This window comes from Penicillium solitum, assembly GCF_028829755.1.
Source record: "Penicillium solitum strain IBT 25940 chromosome Unknown utg000003l_segment0_segment0, whole genome shotgun sequence".
Classification (NCBI taxonomy): Eukaryota; Fungi; Ascomycota; class Eurotiomycetes; order Eurotiales; family Aspergillaceae; genus Penicillium; species Penicillium solitum.
This window is the reverse complement of record NW_027072123.1, coordinates 4,010,466-4,029,496: the sequence shown is the minus strand read 5'-3', so window position 1 is coordinate 4,029,496 and position 19,031 is coordinate 4,010,466. Positions and strand designations below refer to the sequence as shown.

At 47.8% G+C, this 19,031-nt stretch overlaps 5 protein-coding genes across 5 annotated transcripts; 2 read left to right on the top strand and 3 right to left on the bottom strand.

Moving 5' to 3' along the window:
- Positions 1-2,368: 2,368 nt before the first annotated feature.
- On the bottom strand, positions 2,369-4,641 carry N7455_005452 (Hsp70 family protein; the record flags this gene model as incomplete). The annotated part of the gene is made up of 4 exons (XM_040961138.2): positions 2,369-4,161; positions 4,290-4,355; positions 4,425-4,545; positions 4,615-4,641. The coding sequence occupies 4 exons, from the start codon at positions 4,639-4,641 to the stop codon at positions 2,369-2,371; spliced, it is 2,007 nt and encodes a 668-aa protein (XP_040808402.2).
- A 1,289-nt stretch (positions 4,642-5,930) lies between these two features.
- Positions 5,931-8,393, top strand: N7455_005451 (uncharacterized protein; the record flags this gene model as incomplete). Its single annotated transcript, XM_065605034.1, has 5 exons — positions 5,931-5,953; positions 6,002-6,070; positions 6,132-6,602; positions 6,656-8,260; positions 8,309-8,393. 5 exons carry the CDS (start codon positions 5,931-5,933, stop codon positions 8,391-8,393), a joined length of 2,253 nt encoding a protein of 750 aa, XP_065461934.1.
- An 891-nt stretch (positions 8,394-9,284) lies between these two features.
- Positions 9,285-11,134, bottom strand: N7455_005450 (putative allantoate permease of the major facilitator superfamily; the record flags this gene model as incomplete). Its single annotated transcript, XM_040961170.2, has 5 exons — positions 9,285-9,549; positions 9,606-9,787; positions 9,841-10,072; positions 10,128-10,537; positions 10,607-11,134. The coding sequence occupies 5 exons, from the start codon at positions 11,132-11,134 to the stop codon at positions 9,285-9,287; spliced, it is 1,617 nt and encodes a 538-aa protein (XP_040808412.2).
- Positions 11,135-12,026: 892 nt separating this feature from the next.
- Positions 12,027-12,511, bottom strand: N7455_005449 (uncharacterized protein; the record flags this gene model as incomplete). The annotated part of the gene is made up of 2 exons (XM_065605033.1): positions 12,027-12,044; positions 12,191-12,511. The coding sequence occupies 2 exons, from the start codon at positions 12,509-12,511 to the stop codon at positions 12,027-12,029; spliced, it is 339 nt and encodes a 112-aa protein (XP_065461933.1).
- A 2,159-nt stretch (positions 12,512-14,670) lies between these two features.
- Positions 14,671-18,809, top strand: N7455_005448 (SKI complex RNA helicase subunit SKI2; the record flags this gene model as incomplete). The annotated part of the gene is made up of 5 exons (XM_040961137.2): positions 14,671-14,900; positions 14,955-17,475; positions 17,537-17,825; positions 17,887-18,074; positions 18,129-18,809. 5 exons carry the CDS (start codon positions 14,671-14,673, stop codon positions 18,807-18,809), a joined length of 3,909 nt encoding a protein of 1,302 aa, XP_040808392.2.
- Between the last annotated feature and the right edge of the window lie 222 nt (positions 18,810-19,031).

Below are 19,031 nucleotides of genomic sequence, written 5' to 3'. Positions count from 1 at the left end.
CAAGTGACTCAGTAGGACTATGGGTCTGCAGCAAACGCCAGGGCTTAACTTGTAAAGGGAAGCAAAGGCAAAAAGGGAAAAAAAGAGCCCTAGAACCCGAACAAGGAAAAAAAAAACACCATGTCAACAGAGTGGGGAAATGGAAATAATCATACGTACTAGGGGCACGCTAACGTAGATGGTCTCACTCAAGAAGTGATCGACGAATGGTCGAGGGGCCAGTTATGTGGTTTGAAAAATTTCTACTCCGTAGTTGCACCGGGATTTAATTTAAGAGACATCTTACACTTCAGATGTTGATCGGTACTACTCCGTATACAATATTGAATCTAGTACTACGGAGTAATAGTGGTTATATTTAAAAACCTAGGACAATATGAGATACCATGTATATTGTAATCAGTCATCTCTCCCCCCTGTCTATTTCAAATGTTCTGCATTGAACCCCCCCCCACAAAGCCTCGTATATATAATCTTATTTAGAAATAATTATTATTTACACACATCATTGTAAAAGACCCACTGTGGCAGCCCAACTGGTGTGTACAACGATGATTTGCTACTCGACCGCTCCGCTGCAGGGAAGCCTGCACGATTACTTCGCTCTGTCACCACCGGCTCGAGTCCAGATTGGCCTGATGGCAAAACGTCACTTTTCTCGTGTTCTTCTTGTTTAATGAAGGTGAACTCTTGTTTCTTCCTTCCTATGAACATGCAACATATCAAGGGCAATTGTTCTAGTCTAAGCATGCACAGTTAAAGTTAAGGGGGTACAAGGGACACACAATAGAAGCGTGCAGAAACCTACCTTTTACCTCCATCAAGGTATATTGTACCTAGTTAACCCCATTATAACCCCCCTTCTCATTCCTTCTACAATCCTAGCTCCTCTCGACCGAGATTCCACCTTTCACTAGTAGGAGTATGTACAAAGTAAACTAGCCTTGGTTCCCTGTGGATAATGCAAGGATAACGAGACTATACTCCGCAGAGATCATTGGTCTAACCAAATGGGCTGCATTTCAAACCTTGTACGATGGTAAGTGGGTTCGCAGACGCCAGAATTAAATTAATAGATTGGTGCGATTGAAAGCCATACAGTTTCAGGTGACTGGCTCAACGTGTATTCTGACGGGACTAAGGGTCAAAACCCGTGCACCAGGTGGGAGCTTCTGGCCTATCATCGTTGTCGGCACTCCAGATATTTGACTTTGCGGTGGACATGATGCTTTGAGTCCAGTAATATGCTTCTCACTAACTGCGTTAAAATGTATTTCGGACAATAATAGCCATTGCTAACCACTACTAACTATGTACATCGTAATCGTGGTCAGCTTGACCGCTATTGATTTTATTGGTTGTAACATCACATCCCTGGTTATATATCCCTGTTTATACATATTCCGCAGAAGAGACCTCTGTACATTGTATGCCTCTTTACCGCCATTTTTCATGCCTTTCTAGCTGTAACACGGGGAGGGGGGAAAGACATTCCTGAAACGACGTAGTGTTAGCTTAAAAATAACGTCCCTTGTGTCATATTAAGCTAAATGAATTGGATCTATCGTCCTATACGTCGTCAAGGAAAGACGCCACACAGGCGGGCGACTTTTGTTGAACTATTATTATCCACAATATATTATTATGCCATATGCAGACAGAATGCGAGGTTACATACTGCAGAGAGAGAGAAAGCCTATCATATTGCAGTGAGATTCGAGCATTGTGCTGTTTGTTGTTTGCCTGTGTGCATATGAAGTCTGGATTGGCCGGTATCAAGTACTTACATGTACGTATGTATGTGGCCCTGGAGGGTTGGAAGCTGATAGGCCGGAAGCAGCTACGTGTGCATCCGCGAGGCAGCAAATGTTCAAACTGTGCCAAGGACATGTGTACACATGCACTGTTACTTGATAACGTTGATACAACTAGATCCTACAGTAGGAATGAGAAGAAAATAATTGTGAAGCGAGAGGAGAATTGTCCGATTTCTATTGTCACATGCCCATGAAAGCCAAAGCCTACCACATCCTTTTTTGTGGCCCCCCTGCCGTAATGTCATTAGATACAATTGAAGACAATCCCGGCATGACCACTTCCAGGCGATGAACCTGGACAGTAGCATGAGGGCAGAAGAGAAAAGAATATAGGATCATACATGGGTGTGGTAGTTTTAACACCGATACACCAGAAAACGCAAAGGGGTAAAAAGGGCCTTGAAAGTATGTGTACAGGTGGTAAATGCGAGGAAAGGAGATGCAAAAATCAGGGAGTCTCTGAACACAAAGGAAAAATAAAAAGGAAATTGGTAGAAAAATACAGGAACCTTTTACGGTTCAGGTGTGGCAGTTACAGAGGGAAAGAGCATTTACTGCTTGGTCTCACCCTGCTGCTGCTCACCACCCTGCTGCTGCTGTTGCTGCTGCTCGTTGTTGGCCTTGTGCATCTTGTCGAAGAGGGTCAAGCTGGCAGTCTGGAGGTCGTCGACCTTCTCCTTGAGCTCCTCAGCAGTGGTGGTGCTCTCGCCAGACTGGCTCTTGACAACGAACTCACGGAGAGTAGCGATCTTCTCCTTGATGGTCTCAGCCTCAGCCTTGTCGAGACGGTCCTCGAAGTCCTTGAGGGCCTTCTCGGTATCGTTCAGGACACTGTCGGCGCGGTTGGCGGCCTCAATGGCGGCCTTGCGCTCCTTATCGGTCTCAGCGTACTTCTCGGACTCCTCGACCATGGACTGGATCTCGGCATCGGAAAGACCGGAGCCGGAGGCAATGGTGATGGACTGGTCCTTGTTGGTAGACTTGTCCTTGGCGTTGACGTGGACAATGGAGTCAGCGTCAATGTCGAAGGTGACCTCGATCTGGGGAACACCGCGGTGAGCGGGGGGAATGCCAACAAGCTGGAAGTTGCCCAGCATCTTGTTGTCACGGACGAGCTCACGCTCACCCTGGTAGACCTTGATCTCGACAGCGGTCTGCATGTCAGCAGCGGTGGAGAAGGTCTGGGACTTCTTGGTGGGGATGGTGGTGTTGCGGTTGATCAGACGGGTGAAGACACCGCCGAGGGTCTCGATACCGAGGGAAAGGGGAGTGACATCGAGCAGGAGAACGTCAGTGACCTCACCAGCCAGAACGGCACCCTGGATAGCGGCACCGATGGCAACAGCCTCGTCAGGGTTGACGGACTTGGAGGGCTCACGGCCGAAGATGGACTTGACGGACTCAGTGACCTTGGGCATACGGGTCATACCACCGACAAGGATGACGTCCTGGATGTCGCCAGACTGGAGGTTGGCGTCCTTGAGGGCCTTGCGGACGGGCTCGGTGGTACGGCTGATAAGGGGGTCAACCAGGGCCTCGAGCTGAGCACGGGTCATCTTCTGGGTGATGTGCAAAGCACCGCTGGCGCCGGCAGTGATGAAGGGAAGACTGATCTCAGTCTGGAGGGAAGAGGAAAGCTCGATCTTGGCCTTCTCGGCGGCCTCACGGATACGCTGGATGGCCATACGGTCGCCGGTAAGGTCGACACCGGTCTCCTTCTTGAACTCGCTGACGATGTTGCGGACGAGGTGAATATCGAAGTCCTCACCACCAAGGTGGGTGTCACCGTTGGTAGACTTGACCTCAAAGACACCCTTCTGGATCTCAAGGACGGAGATATCGAAGGTACCACCACCAAGATCGTAGACAGCGACGACACGGTCAGCCTCCTTCTCCATACCGTAGGCAAGAGCAGCAGCGGTAGGCTCGTTAACGACACGGAGAACGTTCAGGCCGGCAATCTGACCAGCATCCTTGGTAGCCTGACGCTGGGAGTCGTTGAAGTACGCGGGAACAGTAACGACGGCGTTCTTAACGGGCTTGCCGAGGTAGGCCTCGGCGGTCTCCTTCATCTTGTTGAGGACGAAGCCACCAACCTGGGAAGGAGAGTACTTCTGGCCACGGGCCTCAACCCAGGCGTCACCGTTGGTGTGCTGGACGATCTTGTAGGGAACCTCCTTAATGTCACGCTGAACCTCAATATCGGTGTACTTGCGACCGATCAGACGCTTGGTAGCGAACAGAGTGTTCTCGGGGTTCACAACGGCCTGACGCTTAGCGGCGATACCGACCAAGCGCTCGCCATCCTGGGCGAAACCAACAATAGAGGGAGTAGTGCGAGCACCTGTTGAAAAATCAAGTTAATTTCCAATTCCATTTGAGCCCATCAGACTGGGGGTGAAAGTTTTGATGTTTTCAAGCTCAAAAGCTCTGACCACTTGTCCGCAGGAGTTGAAATTTCTTCTCACATACCTTCGGCGTTCTCAATGATCTTAGGAGCCTTTCCCTCCATAACAGCCACGGCAGAGTTGGTGGTACCTATAATAAACAACCATTAGAATACTGTCGTCATTGAAAGTTGATGGTTCATCTCGCGCCAGAACTTACCAAGATCAATACCGATGACCTGGCCCTTTACCTTCTCCTCACCACCCTCTGTGGAGTTCCATCTCCGGAATGAGGCAGGGAGTCTGGAGGCAGGAGTGCGGGCGAAAGCAGCGCGCGGGAGCTGTGAAAGATATTGAGTCAGTGACCTGTGACGCGTTGGATTTTTCCTCGGGAAAAAGAGAAAGCTTACTGCGCGAGTAATTGTGCGAGGAAGCATTGTGATAAATTAATTAATAAAAAGGGAAAAAGAGAAACTCCAACGACTCAATCGTGAAGTAATAAAAGGACAGAAGAAGGGATTGAAGAGATGGAGATGGAGAGATGGAATCGAAAAGAAGGGGAAAAGGAAATAGAAATTGCACGGAGAGCTTCGGCCCGTCGAACTTGGTAGAATCACGGGATCTGACCAATCAGGACGCGAGTTGTCGTCGACAGCCTCCTAGGTAACCGACCTCACCGCCTTGTTGGTGCCGTATACGCGGCTATACATTGCGATCTACGGAGAGATACTGGGGATTAATTGGGATATATCGAGATGTATTGAGATATTACTGACTAAATTGAGATATATAGGAAGTGTGGACTATACATTCTCACACAATATAGTCAGTAATATGCTTCCCCGTCAAGGTGGCAGTTCAAATGGCATCTCCTTCCGCGGTGGCAAATACTCAGCTCCGAGCTACTCCCGAGGTCCATATGTACGATGAGAATCTCATATACGATATGTGGTGTCATATTTCAAACAAACACCACGCAAAAGAGCTGACGCAAAAGAGCTGTTGCAATAAGCATTTCTTTCTTATGGCAGTTGCGACGATCGTGTATCTCCAGTGGGTGAACCAGTCTTACTCTCAACGTGTCGTGTGACCTGGTTGGTAAACTCCCCTTCGTTGATTTGGCCGAACCTGAGACAAGATTGAAGACAGAGCTAAAAGTCCGCCTGGATCTAGATGACTAATTGATAATCCATGTACTCTAGGGGGAACAATGCCTATTGCAGATTTCCAGATTGTAGGGACCTCGGGACTGGGAGTAACTTAGGTGGCAGTGAGTTGGGTGGCAATACGGTAAATATGCATTATGGAGCATAATGGGATCTGCTAGGATCTGTTAACATCTGCTAACGTGGGTAAAATGTAAGCAAAAACAAAAACCAACACCATATACACAGTGTAGTGCATCATCATGAATGACCACAAGGCCGGTTCCGGAGCGACAGACCAACCGCATTCGTTGGAATTCGCAGTTCCCCGGCTTTTTGTCCCAGTCCCAAGTCTTACGTCATCCAAAGGCGCCTTCAGGGCTGGTTTGACTCTGAACAACTGCAGAGCACAGATCAAACGGAAATTTATTCAAGATCAAGAAAACAAAAAACAAAAAACAAAAGTGTCGTGCTCAAACAACTGTCAAAGTTGACTATACTCCAACCGGGGGCCTCCGATCCTCTTGTCCTCAAAACTTCCCCGCTCGAACAATGTCATCTCTGGCTTAGCTTTATCCACCATGACCTCGGATTCGACTCTGCTGTGAGCCTGGTGCATCCTAATATCGGAAATACCTCTAACATGTCTTAGACATCGCCCAACCGAGGCTCTTATTCTCCCGAACAAGCGACGCTTCTTCCCGTTTAAGATCCCCAACTTGTTCGTTGATCAATCCGCTTATCTCCCGTGCGCAACCTAACCAAAGAGAGCTTTCTTTTAGTCACACACAGCTACGCAACTACATAAGTACGGTTGACCCCGATCGCATCTATGTCGTCGTCGAGAGAATCGTGTATTCAATACATATATCGGAACAAAAGCGCGAGAGTGTAGCGGTGATCCCATTTGAGCCGCGCTGTCTGGTCGCTGGATATGGTTGGATAGTAGTGGGGGGTCCGGAAAATGGCGAATGTGCTTTCATTCGCATCGGCGACGGCGGGATGCAGGTCCATGGCGATGCGCCATTCCAGACTGATGTAGATAGTGCGCTCCCCTTCGATCTCGATCCGCGGCCAAGCATGACTTCGGGAGATTTCAATGGCGAATCTGCGTCAACCCGATATCGGAGCAGCAGGTCATCACCGGAAGTAGAGCTCCACAGGTTCGGTGGGAGCATTGTTAATTCAGTGACCATCCATCGTTTCTATGGCGGTAGCGAGGACTTGGCCGACGAAGATATTGTGGTGTTGAGGTGCGGGCTGGTCGGAAAATGGGTGTGTGCTGATCATGCTAACTCGTGACTAGCAATAATGATCGGACAGTCACCGTGTATTCGCTGACTCGAGCGAAAGTCTTGAAGGTCCTTCATCATTCGACTTGTATGAACTATGCGACAATCTCGCCGGATTCCAAACTGCTCACGGCGGTAGGGGATGAGAATCACGCCTACTTTTATGAAATCACTCGTGATTTGGAATCATCGTCCGGGACAACTGAATCTGGACAGAAGCTCACGGGGTGGGAATGGGAGCTTATCAATCGCCTGGAGCTGAATATTGGTCTGCGGGCTGATGATGCGTGCTGCTTCACTGTCGCTTTCTCGCCGTCCGGTCGATTGTGTGCCATCGGATCCCAATCTGGAATCATCACGATTATTGACGTCGAGTCCATCTACAAAAGCTTTGGCGACTCCGAAGACGACTCCCCTGTTCTTTGTCAATTCCCGGCGTCAAGATCGTGCGCCGAGGGCGGTGCCGTTCGTTGTCTGGCCTTTTCGCCCGAGCCATGGGACCTTCTTATATGGCTGGAGGGCCACGGCAGAGCCGGTGTGGCTGATGTTCGCCAACATTTTATGCGCAGGCAAATACTCAATTTAGATTCTGATGATCCGCAATTGGAGGAAGTGTACACGGACTTTTCGACAGAGAACCTCGAACGACATCCGCTAGGAGAAGATCTTCTGGAGACGCCACCACGAGTGAGACTCGACAACGAAGATTTTCCGATTGAGCGGAACGAAGAGCAAACGGAGCGTTCGTCTTTGCGAGAGTCTTTAATTCAAGATCTTACCGAGAGAGAAAGGTTGATTATGGAGTTTTTGAACACGGCACGCTGGACATCGCGGCTGGAAGAAGGACTCACTGAACGACCAGAGCGCCCGGCTAGGGCAAGCCTTCAACCTCAATTAGTGGCTCGGCCGCAAAATCACGGTTCCACAGATGGTACCACTCGCAATAATCGTCCTACTTCACCCTTGCATCGCTATGATCCTTCTGATGTCTCCCGGGATAGCCATCTGGGTCGCACTGCATCCAATCCAAGACGCCAGAGCTCGGTGGTGGTATCTCAAGGGAGTCACCCTTCGGAAGGGATGTCCTCTCACCCTGATCGCCAATCGGGCATCACCCTCAGTTATTCCACTTCACATTCAGAGCTTACGCCCCTCAGATCAGAAATGATCTCTCGGTTTGGAGCCGATCCTGAAGCGGCCAACACCGAAACTAGCATTCCAACCGAAGGGACTGGGCCTTCTAATCCAAGTCTAGACACCCATGGCTTGAACCACCGATCCCAGAGATCAAGCTCCATTCCCCGACGCATCGAACGACCACAAACCGGAGCGGAAAGAAGATATGATAATTCACGCCTTACCACATATGAGATTCGTGCGAATGTCGCTGCTGAACGACTTCGGCGTCAGCGCCAGATTGCCAATGAGGTACACAACCGCTCATTTGAAAGGGAACAACGGCATCGCCAACAGCTTCTCGGGTTTGAGCAGACACACTCTCCGCGTTGGATCAGAAACATAATCAATGACCTCCCTAATCGAAACTCAACGAATAGCTGCGGCGCCGAGGAGCCAGATTCTACTGCTGGAGTTGGCTGGGGCGCTGATGGACGCACATTGTGAGTGTGGAATGCAGCAAGTTTGCGGAATTAGGCTAACGTCTGCAGGTACATCGCCACAATGGAGGGGATTTTTGAATTCCCACTGAACATTCACGATCGGAAAACATTCCCTATCTTCTCTTGCCGTTAAATTCCTATGCCTGGCGTTACAGGGGGTTGGTTCTCTTTTCAACGCCATCGGGTCTCATTTTCTCATTTTCTCATTTACCTTTTTATTCACTTTTTTTTATTTACTTTCTTCGTCATTTTCATTTTCATTTTTGATTTTTTTGCTTCTGACCATGCAGATTCTACAAAGGTCGGAAATCTCTGAACATCGGATCTACTACTAAATATTGATGGTTTGCAGTCTTCACTTTGCAAAAAAGGGAACTCATTGCCCTTCCTTGTTGGACCTGTTCTTATCGTGCTCACAAAGTCAATCCTTTTCTCATATCGAATTGTTCTCATGTTACATACCCTTCGGCGCTTAGGGGCGTACATCATCTTGTCTTTATCCCATTTGTCTTTTCCATGTTACATCCACCATTTTTTGTATGACTGATTGAAGTACAAAAAGTTCATTTATATATTTACTTTCTGCCAATACAATCTTGTCCAAATTGAAAGCGAACAAATAAACAAATAAACGAGCAAGAGAAAAATAACTTAGATGTATCGTTTTCGTAGCATCCGCATTCCACGCCATGATCTGGAGGTATCGAAATGAGACAAATTGCATATAATGATCCTTTAAGGTAGTCAAGTAGACTTGTAATTCAGGTAGGTTTAGTATATTTCGATGACATTTTTATGCACGGAAAAGTAAAGAGCTGCATGGCATTAACTGTCTGTCGATATCTACATACCAGAAGTTCCATTTGTAAACAGTGCTCATATTTATATCTACCTAGGTAGATTCTGCAACACGCAGTCTCTTTTCCTCTATTTCCCCCACCAGTGAATTGCACATTATACCATTTTACTATATCAGCGTAACAGATTCCAAACCCCTGGCCTTTTAGGAGAACAAAGTAAAAGGTTACAGGGGATACAAGAACTTCAAGTTTTCCCGATCAGTCTTATCATGATCACGATTACTAATGTTGACAATCTGCCCACCAGCATTGATCACTTCATCTTGGTCAGAGTCCGTATCAGTTTCAGCGAGGAGTCGCCCTCGGCGTCTGTTTTCCCGCTGTAGGTAAAAACGAATGATAATACACATCGCAGGCGAGATCAACCAGAATGCAGTCATGAAGGCCCAGGGCAAGACATAACGAGGTTTGTATTTCGATTGCCAGAATCTATATCTCACGTCAGTGCCTGTATTCCTTAGAAGTGGTCTTGAGACTAGACTAACTCAGGGGATATCATGTTTGCAACAGAGGCAGCAACAATACAAGAAGACATTAGGCAGAGCTTCTTTGTGTGCCCGGTTGTTGTCGTTCCAGCCCAAGTGAGGCCGAGAAGGTAAGATGGCTTGAATGTAGATATTTGGGTGCCAACTACCAGGGCCACCTTGTTCGACCACGGAGATGCGAGCTAAGATATAATTAATAAGCTAGAATAGAGATGTCAAAGATGCATTCACTTACCTCAATGATACCGCCAACAAAGCAGGGAATATAGGATATAGCACACGTGTACCCTGTACCGAGACGTGTACTATAAAGCAAGACGGCGGATCCAAGAATCAAAATTAATCCCCAAATTGGCTTTATAATATTGAATAAGGCACTCTCAGCTGGAGTGAAGCCAAATCCGACGACGATAAGCGGGAGCTGTTGGGATGTGTTGTTGGGGAGCTCGTTGAAGAACATGTGCACACTGAGAAGAATATTAGCTGTAAACATGACAGAAGGATGAGTGGAAATTGTCGCACATGAATAGCCAACTCTTAAGGTCAGTGAAAGATTCTCGCACCTGCGACCACTTGAATGTCGAGTTTGAGATTCCAGCATGAGTCTCGCGAATGATTTGGATTGTGTGTACCTTCTCCTCGGTGGAAAGCCATTTAGCATCGACTGGCGAGTTTGGCAAAAATATCAGGAGAGGAATGAAGATGGCGAAGGTCAAAACAGCACAGATAATATGAAGCCATTTCCATGAGTTGATAGACCCAGCCAAAACCCCCGTATTGTCATCAATGATGAGTTTGTATGCAATCATTGTCAACATCACATTTGCCATGCTTCCGAATGCCCACCATAAGAGCTGCACCCACGGACTCTTCTTCGGGGGGAAAAACGCTTGATGAAGAATGGCGGTTGAGGGAACAATCTGGGACTCGGTCTGCAAAGGTTAGCCGTATGTAATTGAAGCTCGCGAGGGTGTACTAGCCATTCCCAGTAGAAACCGCACAGCCATCATCTGTTTACCGGTCTTAACTGCCGGGTGAACTCCAAGTAATAGGGCCCATAGGAACAGCGACCCGGTAATAAAGTGCTTGTGCCCAACACGTTGCGATATCCAAGCACCTGGCCAAAGAGCGACAAGATATCCAGCATAGAATAGAACAAATAGGTCGTTGTACTCATTTTTGGACATCTGGACATCTTTGAAGATACCCATAGTACTAGCCTGAGACAGGGTCGACTTGTCGAGGTGAATAAGGAAGGATATCCACCATGTTTGACTCAGAAGACACCAGAAGTTCTTGCGGATAAGTCTTCCCTCAGCTTCTGGTGTCAAAGGCCCAACCTTGTCCTTGTTTGTGTTGTAGAAATACGTTGTGTCATCGGTGTCGCGTACATCTACCACATGAGGATCATGGGGAGGATTGTTGGGAAGTTCATTGCCAAACGACGTGGCTCGGACATCGACCTCTCTCTTTTCGCCGCGGGAAACCCTGCTTGGATCTGAGGCTGTAGCATCTTTCTCGGGCGACATATTCACCTTTGATCTTCCTTGGTAGAATGGAATGGAATGTAGGATGGTAACTAAGAGCCCCTTCCCATCATTTTATATAACAATATGGCATCAAGTTCGGAGAAAGCCGATGTAAGTCTTGCATTTCCTCAAGGTTCCCAGCAGCCTTTTCCTTTTCTGATTTTTCTTCGCCTGTTGCGGCTGAGATCAGTTGCCGTAGAACCATTCGCCGTAGTTTTTCCACCTCTGGTACTGAGCCTTAGGACCTTGAGCGCTGGGAGTAACCTGCCAAGACACGGGAGTTTCATTTCCCTCTCTTGGCATGCGCTGCCAAGAGAACTTGGTAGCATTGGGGGACCTTGGGAGTTCGTGAGCGTTTGAGCTTGTCGGGCTTGGCTGGCTAGATGTGGCCCACGCGGTATATACAGTCAAGAGCACGGCCTCTGGGGCCGACGATCGCAATCTCTGTATGAGCTCTCGTATTGGAATATTGAACAATGTAGGACACTTGGATATACATAGAAAAGCCCTTTGTACGGTTTAATCTTTTGTGTGGGGGACAAAGAGATTTAGAACTACTAGGAAAGAGGCTCGAGAAAACTCCGTGGATGCGTGAGGAAGAGAAGGGACTATCTACCGATCTGGGGCTGTAAATACCATCTGCATAAACAATTTGATCAGCTAAGCTTCGAATATCTCCCGTATGCCCCATCCCATATTCAAAGTGGGCTCCACAAGGACATCTTGGCCGCAAACGAGGCCATTCCAGGAGAAAACGATTGAGAAACAAAATAGCAAGCCGAGTCCAGGCCAGAAGAAACTCCGCCCCCCCCCCGTGACCACGCGGAGCCCGCTCTTTCTAAGCCCGCCATCCACATATCTGGCCTGCACTACATGGGTCTTAGCTTCCTTTTCACAGATTGCTCGTAAGCTATCAAGGAATAGATGGTATGTAGTTGCGCTTAACCCACTCAGCAAACTAGAAACTCCTAGAAAGAGAGTTCTAGTGTAGATGGAGAGAATGGTTCTTGGTTGGTCTGTAGTATCTTTGTGTGATAGGTGTCTAAAGTCCCTCACGATCTGCAGCACCTCTGAATTGCTTTCAATGAGGACGAAAACAATGGGTGGTTGACCACCAGGAACCACTAGAATATCAGATTCACCTAGCTTGGATCGCGCGGATGCTATGGAGGCATCCGGAATGATTTTGACGGCGGCACTGGTCAAAATGAGGTCGAAAGGGGCGATAATGGTGAGATTGAAGGCCGGGTCCGGCGATGTGTAATCTATACCGTAATGGACATCTAAGAAAATTTCCAGAGGCCCGGCAAAATCTAGCCCATCTACCCCATCGAATACGAGGAAACCTGCACGTAAGGTAGAACGACGGGATTCCATGATTTATTCGCCAACTAAGCTATTTTATGCAGGTGCGTGAAGTATTGTTGAACAGTAAAGAAAGATAGAGCGAGCTGGGAAATCAGTCGGAAATTAGTCAAAGAGTGTTGGTTAAGTATTGTTAAAGTAAGCGAAGTCAAAGCATAGACTATCAGCTCATACAACCGTAAAAGATATCTGCTCGGTGGGTCATGTTGTCGCTATAAATAAAGAGGCAATATTCTAGCCCGACAGAATCTAGAAATCCCTTAGTACGGCTCACGCAGTGAAAGATTAAGAGAAATATATCATTGCTATCTGCTTTATCCAGGTAGAGTAGACGCTAACAAACCATGTGCCCAGGCATCGAAAGCAATGAGAGGAATTGTTTTGACAAATACCTTTTGGTAGTTCTTGGGTTATAACCTTGGTGGCACGAACTAGCGTGGATAGTATATACATGTATTCATTCAAGCGGATAGATAAAGAAATGGATATGAAGTAGGAAACCAAGGTCAAAACCTTCTGCAATGACGAAGATGCCTGTTTTATAGAGGGAAAGTATCACTGAGCTTACCATCTTCGAAAACTTGCAGGTTCCTTTGAAATGAGCTTCGGCGTCAAACGACGTTTGGGGTTCTCCAGGCTGCCTAGACATAATTTGTATTTCGTATACTCTCCATTTACAGAAGCGTAAGCTTTTTGTCAGTTTGTGTCCCACCCGTGGACCCAAGTCAGCCTGTGTTGAGTTTAGCTCCTGAATTATGGATACGACTCAAACGGAAACTGGACATTGGATGTCGTGATTCCCCTGTCGGGAGACTTGCTGTTGGAGCTGATGCTACGTTAAGATGGAAAAGGAGATATTGGAAGGGTAAAGGATTATCATTATAGATATAAGTAAGAGAAAGGAATGACAAGAGACAATATCGAGAGAAAACATCAAGAGGAAACAACAAGAGACAAGAGACAACAAGAGACAACAAGAGACAACAAGAATGGAATGTGACATCAAAAGGAAAGAACCTCGAAAAAAGAGCGTCCTCAGAAAAGTCTTCAGGCAACAGAGAGCTATCTCTGTGGGAAGCACAAAAAATTGGCTCAAAGAGCACGTAGAGGAGATGAGAACAGAGCCCCTTGGTTCAGCTCGTGATGGACCATTGGGTCCATTATGTGCTGGTGTCTCTCCGTAGTGACACGGTTTTACGGCCGTAAAAACGTTGGAAATGGAGAGGCTTTTGTTCGAGCTAGGAGATTTTTTTAATATAATCATTTATGCTGGCAGGATTATAACGCCAAATTCGCGTAAACCTCTAGATAGTTATTGTACTATGACCTACTATTGTCGGGTTGCTTTGGCTGTCAAGCCAGTTCCTGCTATCAAATAATCTATCTTCTGGCTATGATTGCAAATGCTCAAGTTATAATGATCACTGGGACTGTAAAGAATACTTCAACATGATTGGAGTTTCTGGGGGTTTGAAAACCACCTGGACATACTTGTTGAGGCTTTAGGAGTCTGCGGCTCCTCTCTCTTTTTGTCTCTTTATTGTTTTTCTTTGTTCACGGTGTTGTAGTTGTAAAAAAAATAAAAAAATAAAAAAATCAAGGGTAGAAGTGTTGAAAATGCTGAAGATCCTCGACTACTGCAATTGTAGATTTTTTGGTCGAATGGGAAACTCCAACAAGAAGTGCCGGTAAATAAACAAAACATGCTGTATAAGCATAACCTGTACAGAGGACTTGTCTATGTACATATGTATGAAAGAGATGGGGACGTGAACTTTCTAAGTACCTCGGTTTAACAATTGGCAATAAATACCTAGTTAGGTGTGTTGTTGTATAGATGTAAATGATAGCCGTGGATGAGAACCCCACACCGGCATCGACGTCATGGATACTGCCGATATGTACCGCCTTGAGTGTCACTGAGAGAAGTTTACCGTTTGGCTTGTTGCTGAATGATCTTCTCTTCAATCCCTTCGAAACACTTCATCAGAATAACTCGCAGCACCAATTTTATCCGTTAATTTGCATTTTCTCTCTCAAAGAGCAGTTCTTCTCGGGTTTGCGCCAGAGCCCGAAATCGATACACCTATCGGTGTGGGGTTCGGCCATTGCCGAGTCAAACATCATAATTTCAACTCGCCGGTTGACTCTTCGACACGGTACGTCATACCATGGCGGACTCACTGGACTCCTCAATGAAGAAGTTAGATCTAGAAGGCAAAGGCTTTGACCCTTCGACCTTCGATGCTCGTCTCGCAGACGAAGAGAATGGCAAGATCGAGAACTTTCAAGCTCGGAAGCAAGCTCCTCAAAGTGCCCAAGAGTTGCTAACAGAGCTTGAAAATGAGTTCCTAACCCCATCAGACAAATTCAGCACTAAATGGCTGAACACTCTCCAAAGGTAAGTAAATATCATGTTTTCATTTGCGGGGCAGCTTTTTGACAGCTTTGGCAGACGATGGGACGTTTCGACGGATTACGCAGACCTTTTCGAACTCGCCCCAACACAAACACGGACGGTGACTCGTTTCACGCGAGAGGGATTGGAAGGACGTGTTACTGGATATCAAGAAGTCACTGTTCCTGCTGCAAGCGCAACAGCCAAGAATTCAACCTCGCTTCTCCGCCGACCTGCTGGCCGCGCCGATTTTGTTAGAGGTGCCGCAGGCTTCTTTCCTTTCGCCCCCGGGGGCTTGGACGCCATCGAGGCCTTGGCAGCAATGGAGGCCGAGGCTCAGGTTACAGAACAATCGAAGAACGGGAAACAATCTGGGCTCGATCGCATTATTAACTTTGGCACCGAAGGTGGTCTTCTGACCACACCCCCCGGCTTCGATAACGGCGTTGATTTCGATGAAGCCAAGTCCAAAGAAGCCACCGAAGGCGCCCAAGAAGTCGAAACCGCCCTTCTTCAAGACAACAGCGACCTCAAGGTGGATCAACCCGAGGAGACTGCGGATGCCGATACAGGAGCAAAGGCCGAGCTTGACGATGTCAGCGAAGATGAAGATGAAGAGGAAGAAGATATTGACGCTTTGCTACCGGTTGAGTTCCCGGCATTGGAACCGCGTAGCCAGTTGCTCGCAGGGATCCACAAGCAAAAGGGTAAAGAATGGGCCCACGTTGTCGACATCAACAAGGATATTCCGAACTTCAATGAATTGGTTCCCGATATGGCCAGAGAGTGGCCATTTGAGCTCGACACTTTCCAGAAGGAGGCTGTTTACCATCTTGAGAATGGTGATTCGGTGTTTGTTGCGGCCCATACCTCGGCAGGCAAGACAGTTGTGGCTGAATACGCAATCGCCTTGGCTGCGAAACACATGACCAAAGCGATCTATACGTCTCCCATCAAAGCTCTGAGCAACCAGAAATACCGTGATTTCAGAACCGAATTCGACGACGTCGGTATTCTGACCGGCGATGTTCAAATCAACCCGGAAGCCAGCTGTCTCATCATGACCACTGAGATCTTGCGAAGTATGCTGTACCGTGGCGCTGATCTCATCCGCGATGTTGAATTCGTAATTTTCGACGAGGTGCACTATGTGAATGACCTCGAACGAGGAGTGGTATGGGAAGAAGTCATCATTATGCTTCCGGAGCATGTCACATTGATTCTTCTCTCTGCCACTGTGCCCAATACCCGGGAGTTTGCATCCTGGGTCGGCCGTACAAAGAAGAAGGACATTTATGTCATTTCAACCCATAAGCGACCTGTCCCGCTGGAGCACTATCTCTGGGCCGGGAAGAGCAAGCACAAGATCGTCGACTCCAACAAAAGATTCCTTGAGAGCGGCTGGAAGGAAGCGGATGATATTTTGTCCGGCAAAGATAAGGCCAAAGCTAAGAAGGAGGCTGAAGCTCAGGCGCAGTCGGCGCAAGCTAGAGCACCAGTCCCCCAGGGCCGGGGACGTGGTCAGCCAGCGAATATCAGAGGTGGCCGTGGCGGCCCACAGCGTGGAGGTCCACAGCGAGGTCGGGGACAGGGCGGCGGACAGTATTCCAACCGAGGAACGGGCAACATTGCTCGCACAGGCCGTGGTGGTGGTCGTACAAGTGCGGCCCAGGACAAGAACACCTGGGTGCATCTTGTTTCGCATCTTCGCAAAGAAGACTTGCTGCCGGGATGTGTTTTCGTTTTCTCTAAGAAGCGATGCGAGGAGAACGCAGATTCATTGTCAAATCAAGACTTCAGCAATGCTAGCGAGAAGAGTTTGACCCACATGTTCATCGAGAAGTCACTCACCCGATTGAAGCCCGAGGACCGCACGCTACCACAGATTCTTCGTCTTCGCGAGCTACTAAGCAGAGGCATTGCTGTACACCATGGCGGTCTCCTGCCCATCATGAAGGAGGTTGTTGAGATTCTCTTCGCTAGGTCTCTGGTGAAGGTTCTGTTCGCCACAGAAACCTTCGCGATGGGTCTGAATCTTCCCACCCGAACTGTGGTATTCTCTGGGTTCCGTAAGCACGACGGCAAATCATTCCGTGACCTCCTGCCCGGTGAATATACGCAAATGGCGGGACGTGCTGGTCGTAGAGGTCTTGACACGGTGGGGTATGTTATTGTGACCAACAGCGGAAAGGATGAGGCCCCATCTGCTGCGTCGCTCAAACAGATGATCCTTGGAGACCCGACAAAGCTTAGGTCTCAGTTCCGACTGACATACAACATGATACTGAATCTGTTGCGTGTGGAAGCCCTAAAGATTGAGGAAATGATCAAGCGGAGTTTCAGTGAAAACGCAACACAAGCTCTCTTACCGGAACACGAGAAGCAAGTACAGGTATCTGAGGCCAGTCTTGCGAAGATCAAACGGACACCATGTGAGATCTGTGACCTGGATTTGATGGCCTGCCATGATGCCGCCATGGAGTATCGAAAGCTCACAGCTGAGTTCCACACCGAGCTGCTATCATCGCCTGTGGGCAAACGCCTTTTCACAACGAAGAGACTGGTTGTGTACCGCAAGGTGAGTTCATATGTTCTGTTGTGGTAGTACGTGGTTGGGAGAATGCTGACATGATCGTTAGGACGGACAACGTACTGCTGGTGTTATTACGCGCGACGGGGTTTTCGCGGGAGTCATCGGGGCGGTACCTTGTATCCAAGTATTTGAGATCGGGACCTTGAGTAACAAGCGGCACCCCACCGATATTCTTCCATTCTTGCCTATGTTCCGACCCTACTTCCAACCACTCCCTAGTCGCGTCGATGATATGAGCCTTCGAGTATGCAAGATCCCATTGTCCGACGTCGAGTGCGTGACAAACACCCTGGTCAAGATCACAAAACCAATGTGGTATCTAAACATTAAGAAAGGTAAGGGCATATTTGCTTCTTTTTACATATACGGGTGTCAAAAATACTAATTCAGGAACAGAGTCTACCAAGTGGGCTGAAATTGAACTGTACCAGTACACCAACTCCTGGATTCATACGGGCTGGGAAGAGATTGACTGGCAACGCATCAAAGACATGGGAATTCGCGATATCCTTGACAAACGACAAGCTCAGGCAGAAATTGCTCAGTCATGCCACTGCCTACAATGCCCTGATTTCGTGAAACACGTGAGTGTCTTATTTCTATTCGTCTGAGCTGAGCCCTATACTAATTTCAAATAGTTCGAGATGCAACATGACGAGTGGCAAGTTAAAGAAAACATCTCGGAGCTGAAGCAACTGATGTCCGACCAAAACCTTCAACTACTTCCGGATTATGAGCAGCGCATTCACGTGCTGAGAGAGCTCGGATTTGTTGACGAGCAATCTCGTGTGCAACTGAAGGGCAAGGTGGCATGCGAGATTCACTCCGCCGATGAGCTGGTACTGACCGAATTGGTTCTCGAGAACGTTCTTGCTGAATACGAACCGGAGGAGATTGTTGCACTCCTCTCTGCATTTGTATTCCAAGAGAAGACAGAAAGCACACCCACCCTCACTCCTCGTCTGGAGAAGGGCCAGAAAGAGATTGTTCGCATCGCCGAGAGAGTGAATGATTTCCAGATTCTACACCAGGTCATTCAGTCTAGTGAAGATTCCAACGACTTTGCCAGCAAGCCCCGCTTTGGTCTCGCCGAAGTTGTCTATGAGTGGGCCAAGGGAATGTCTTTCAATCGCATCACAGACCTCACGGATGTGATGGAGGGTACTATTGTTCGGGTGATCACCCGACTGGATGAGACTTGTCGCGAAGTGAAGAATGCGGCCAAACTGGTCGGCGACCCAGCACTTCACACTAAGATGCAGAAAGCCCAGGAGTTGATCAAGCGCGATGTCATCTTCGCGGCCTCTCTGTACATGTGAAGCCTCTATTTACATATGAAGATACTCAATCCTTTGGGGGGGGGGATATGGTTTTAATGCCTGTGCCCCTATTGGGTAATCATGAGGCTCTCCACTAATGGAGGATTCACCACCATGTATGTAAACCAAAACGAAGAAATGAACATGAAAGTATTAAATTCCATTTGAATTTAAAATATAAACCCCTGTAATACATTTTATGGAAAGTAATCAAAGTAATAC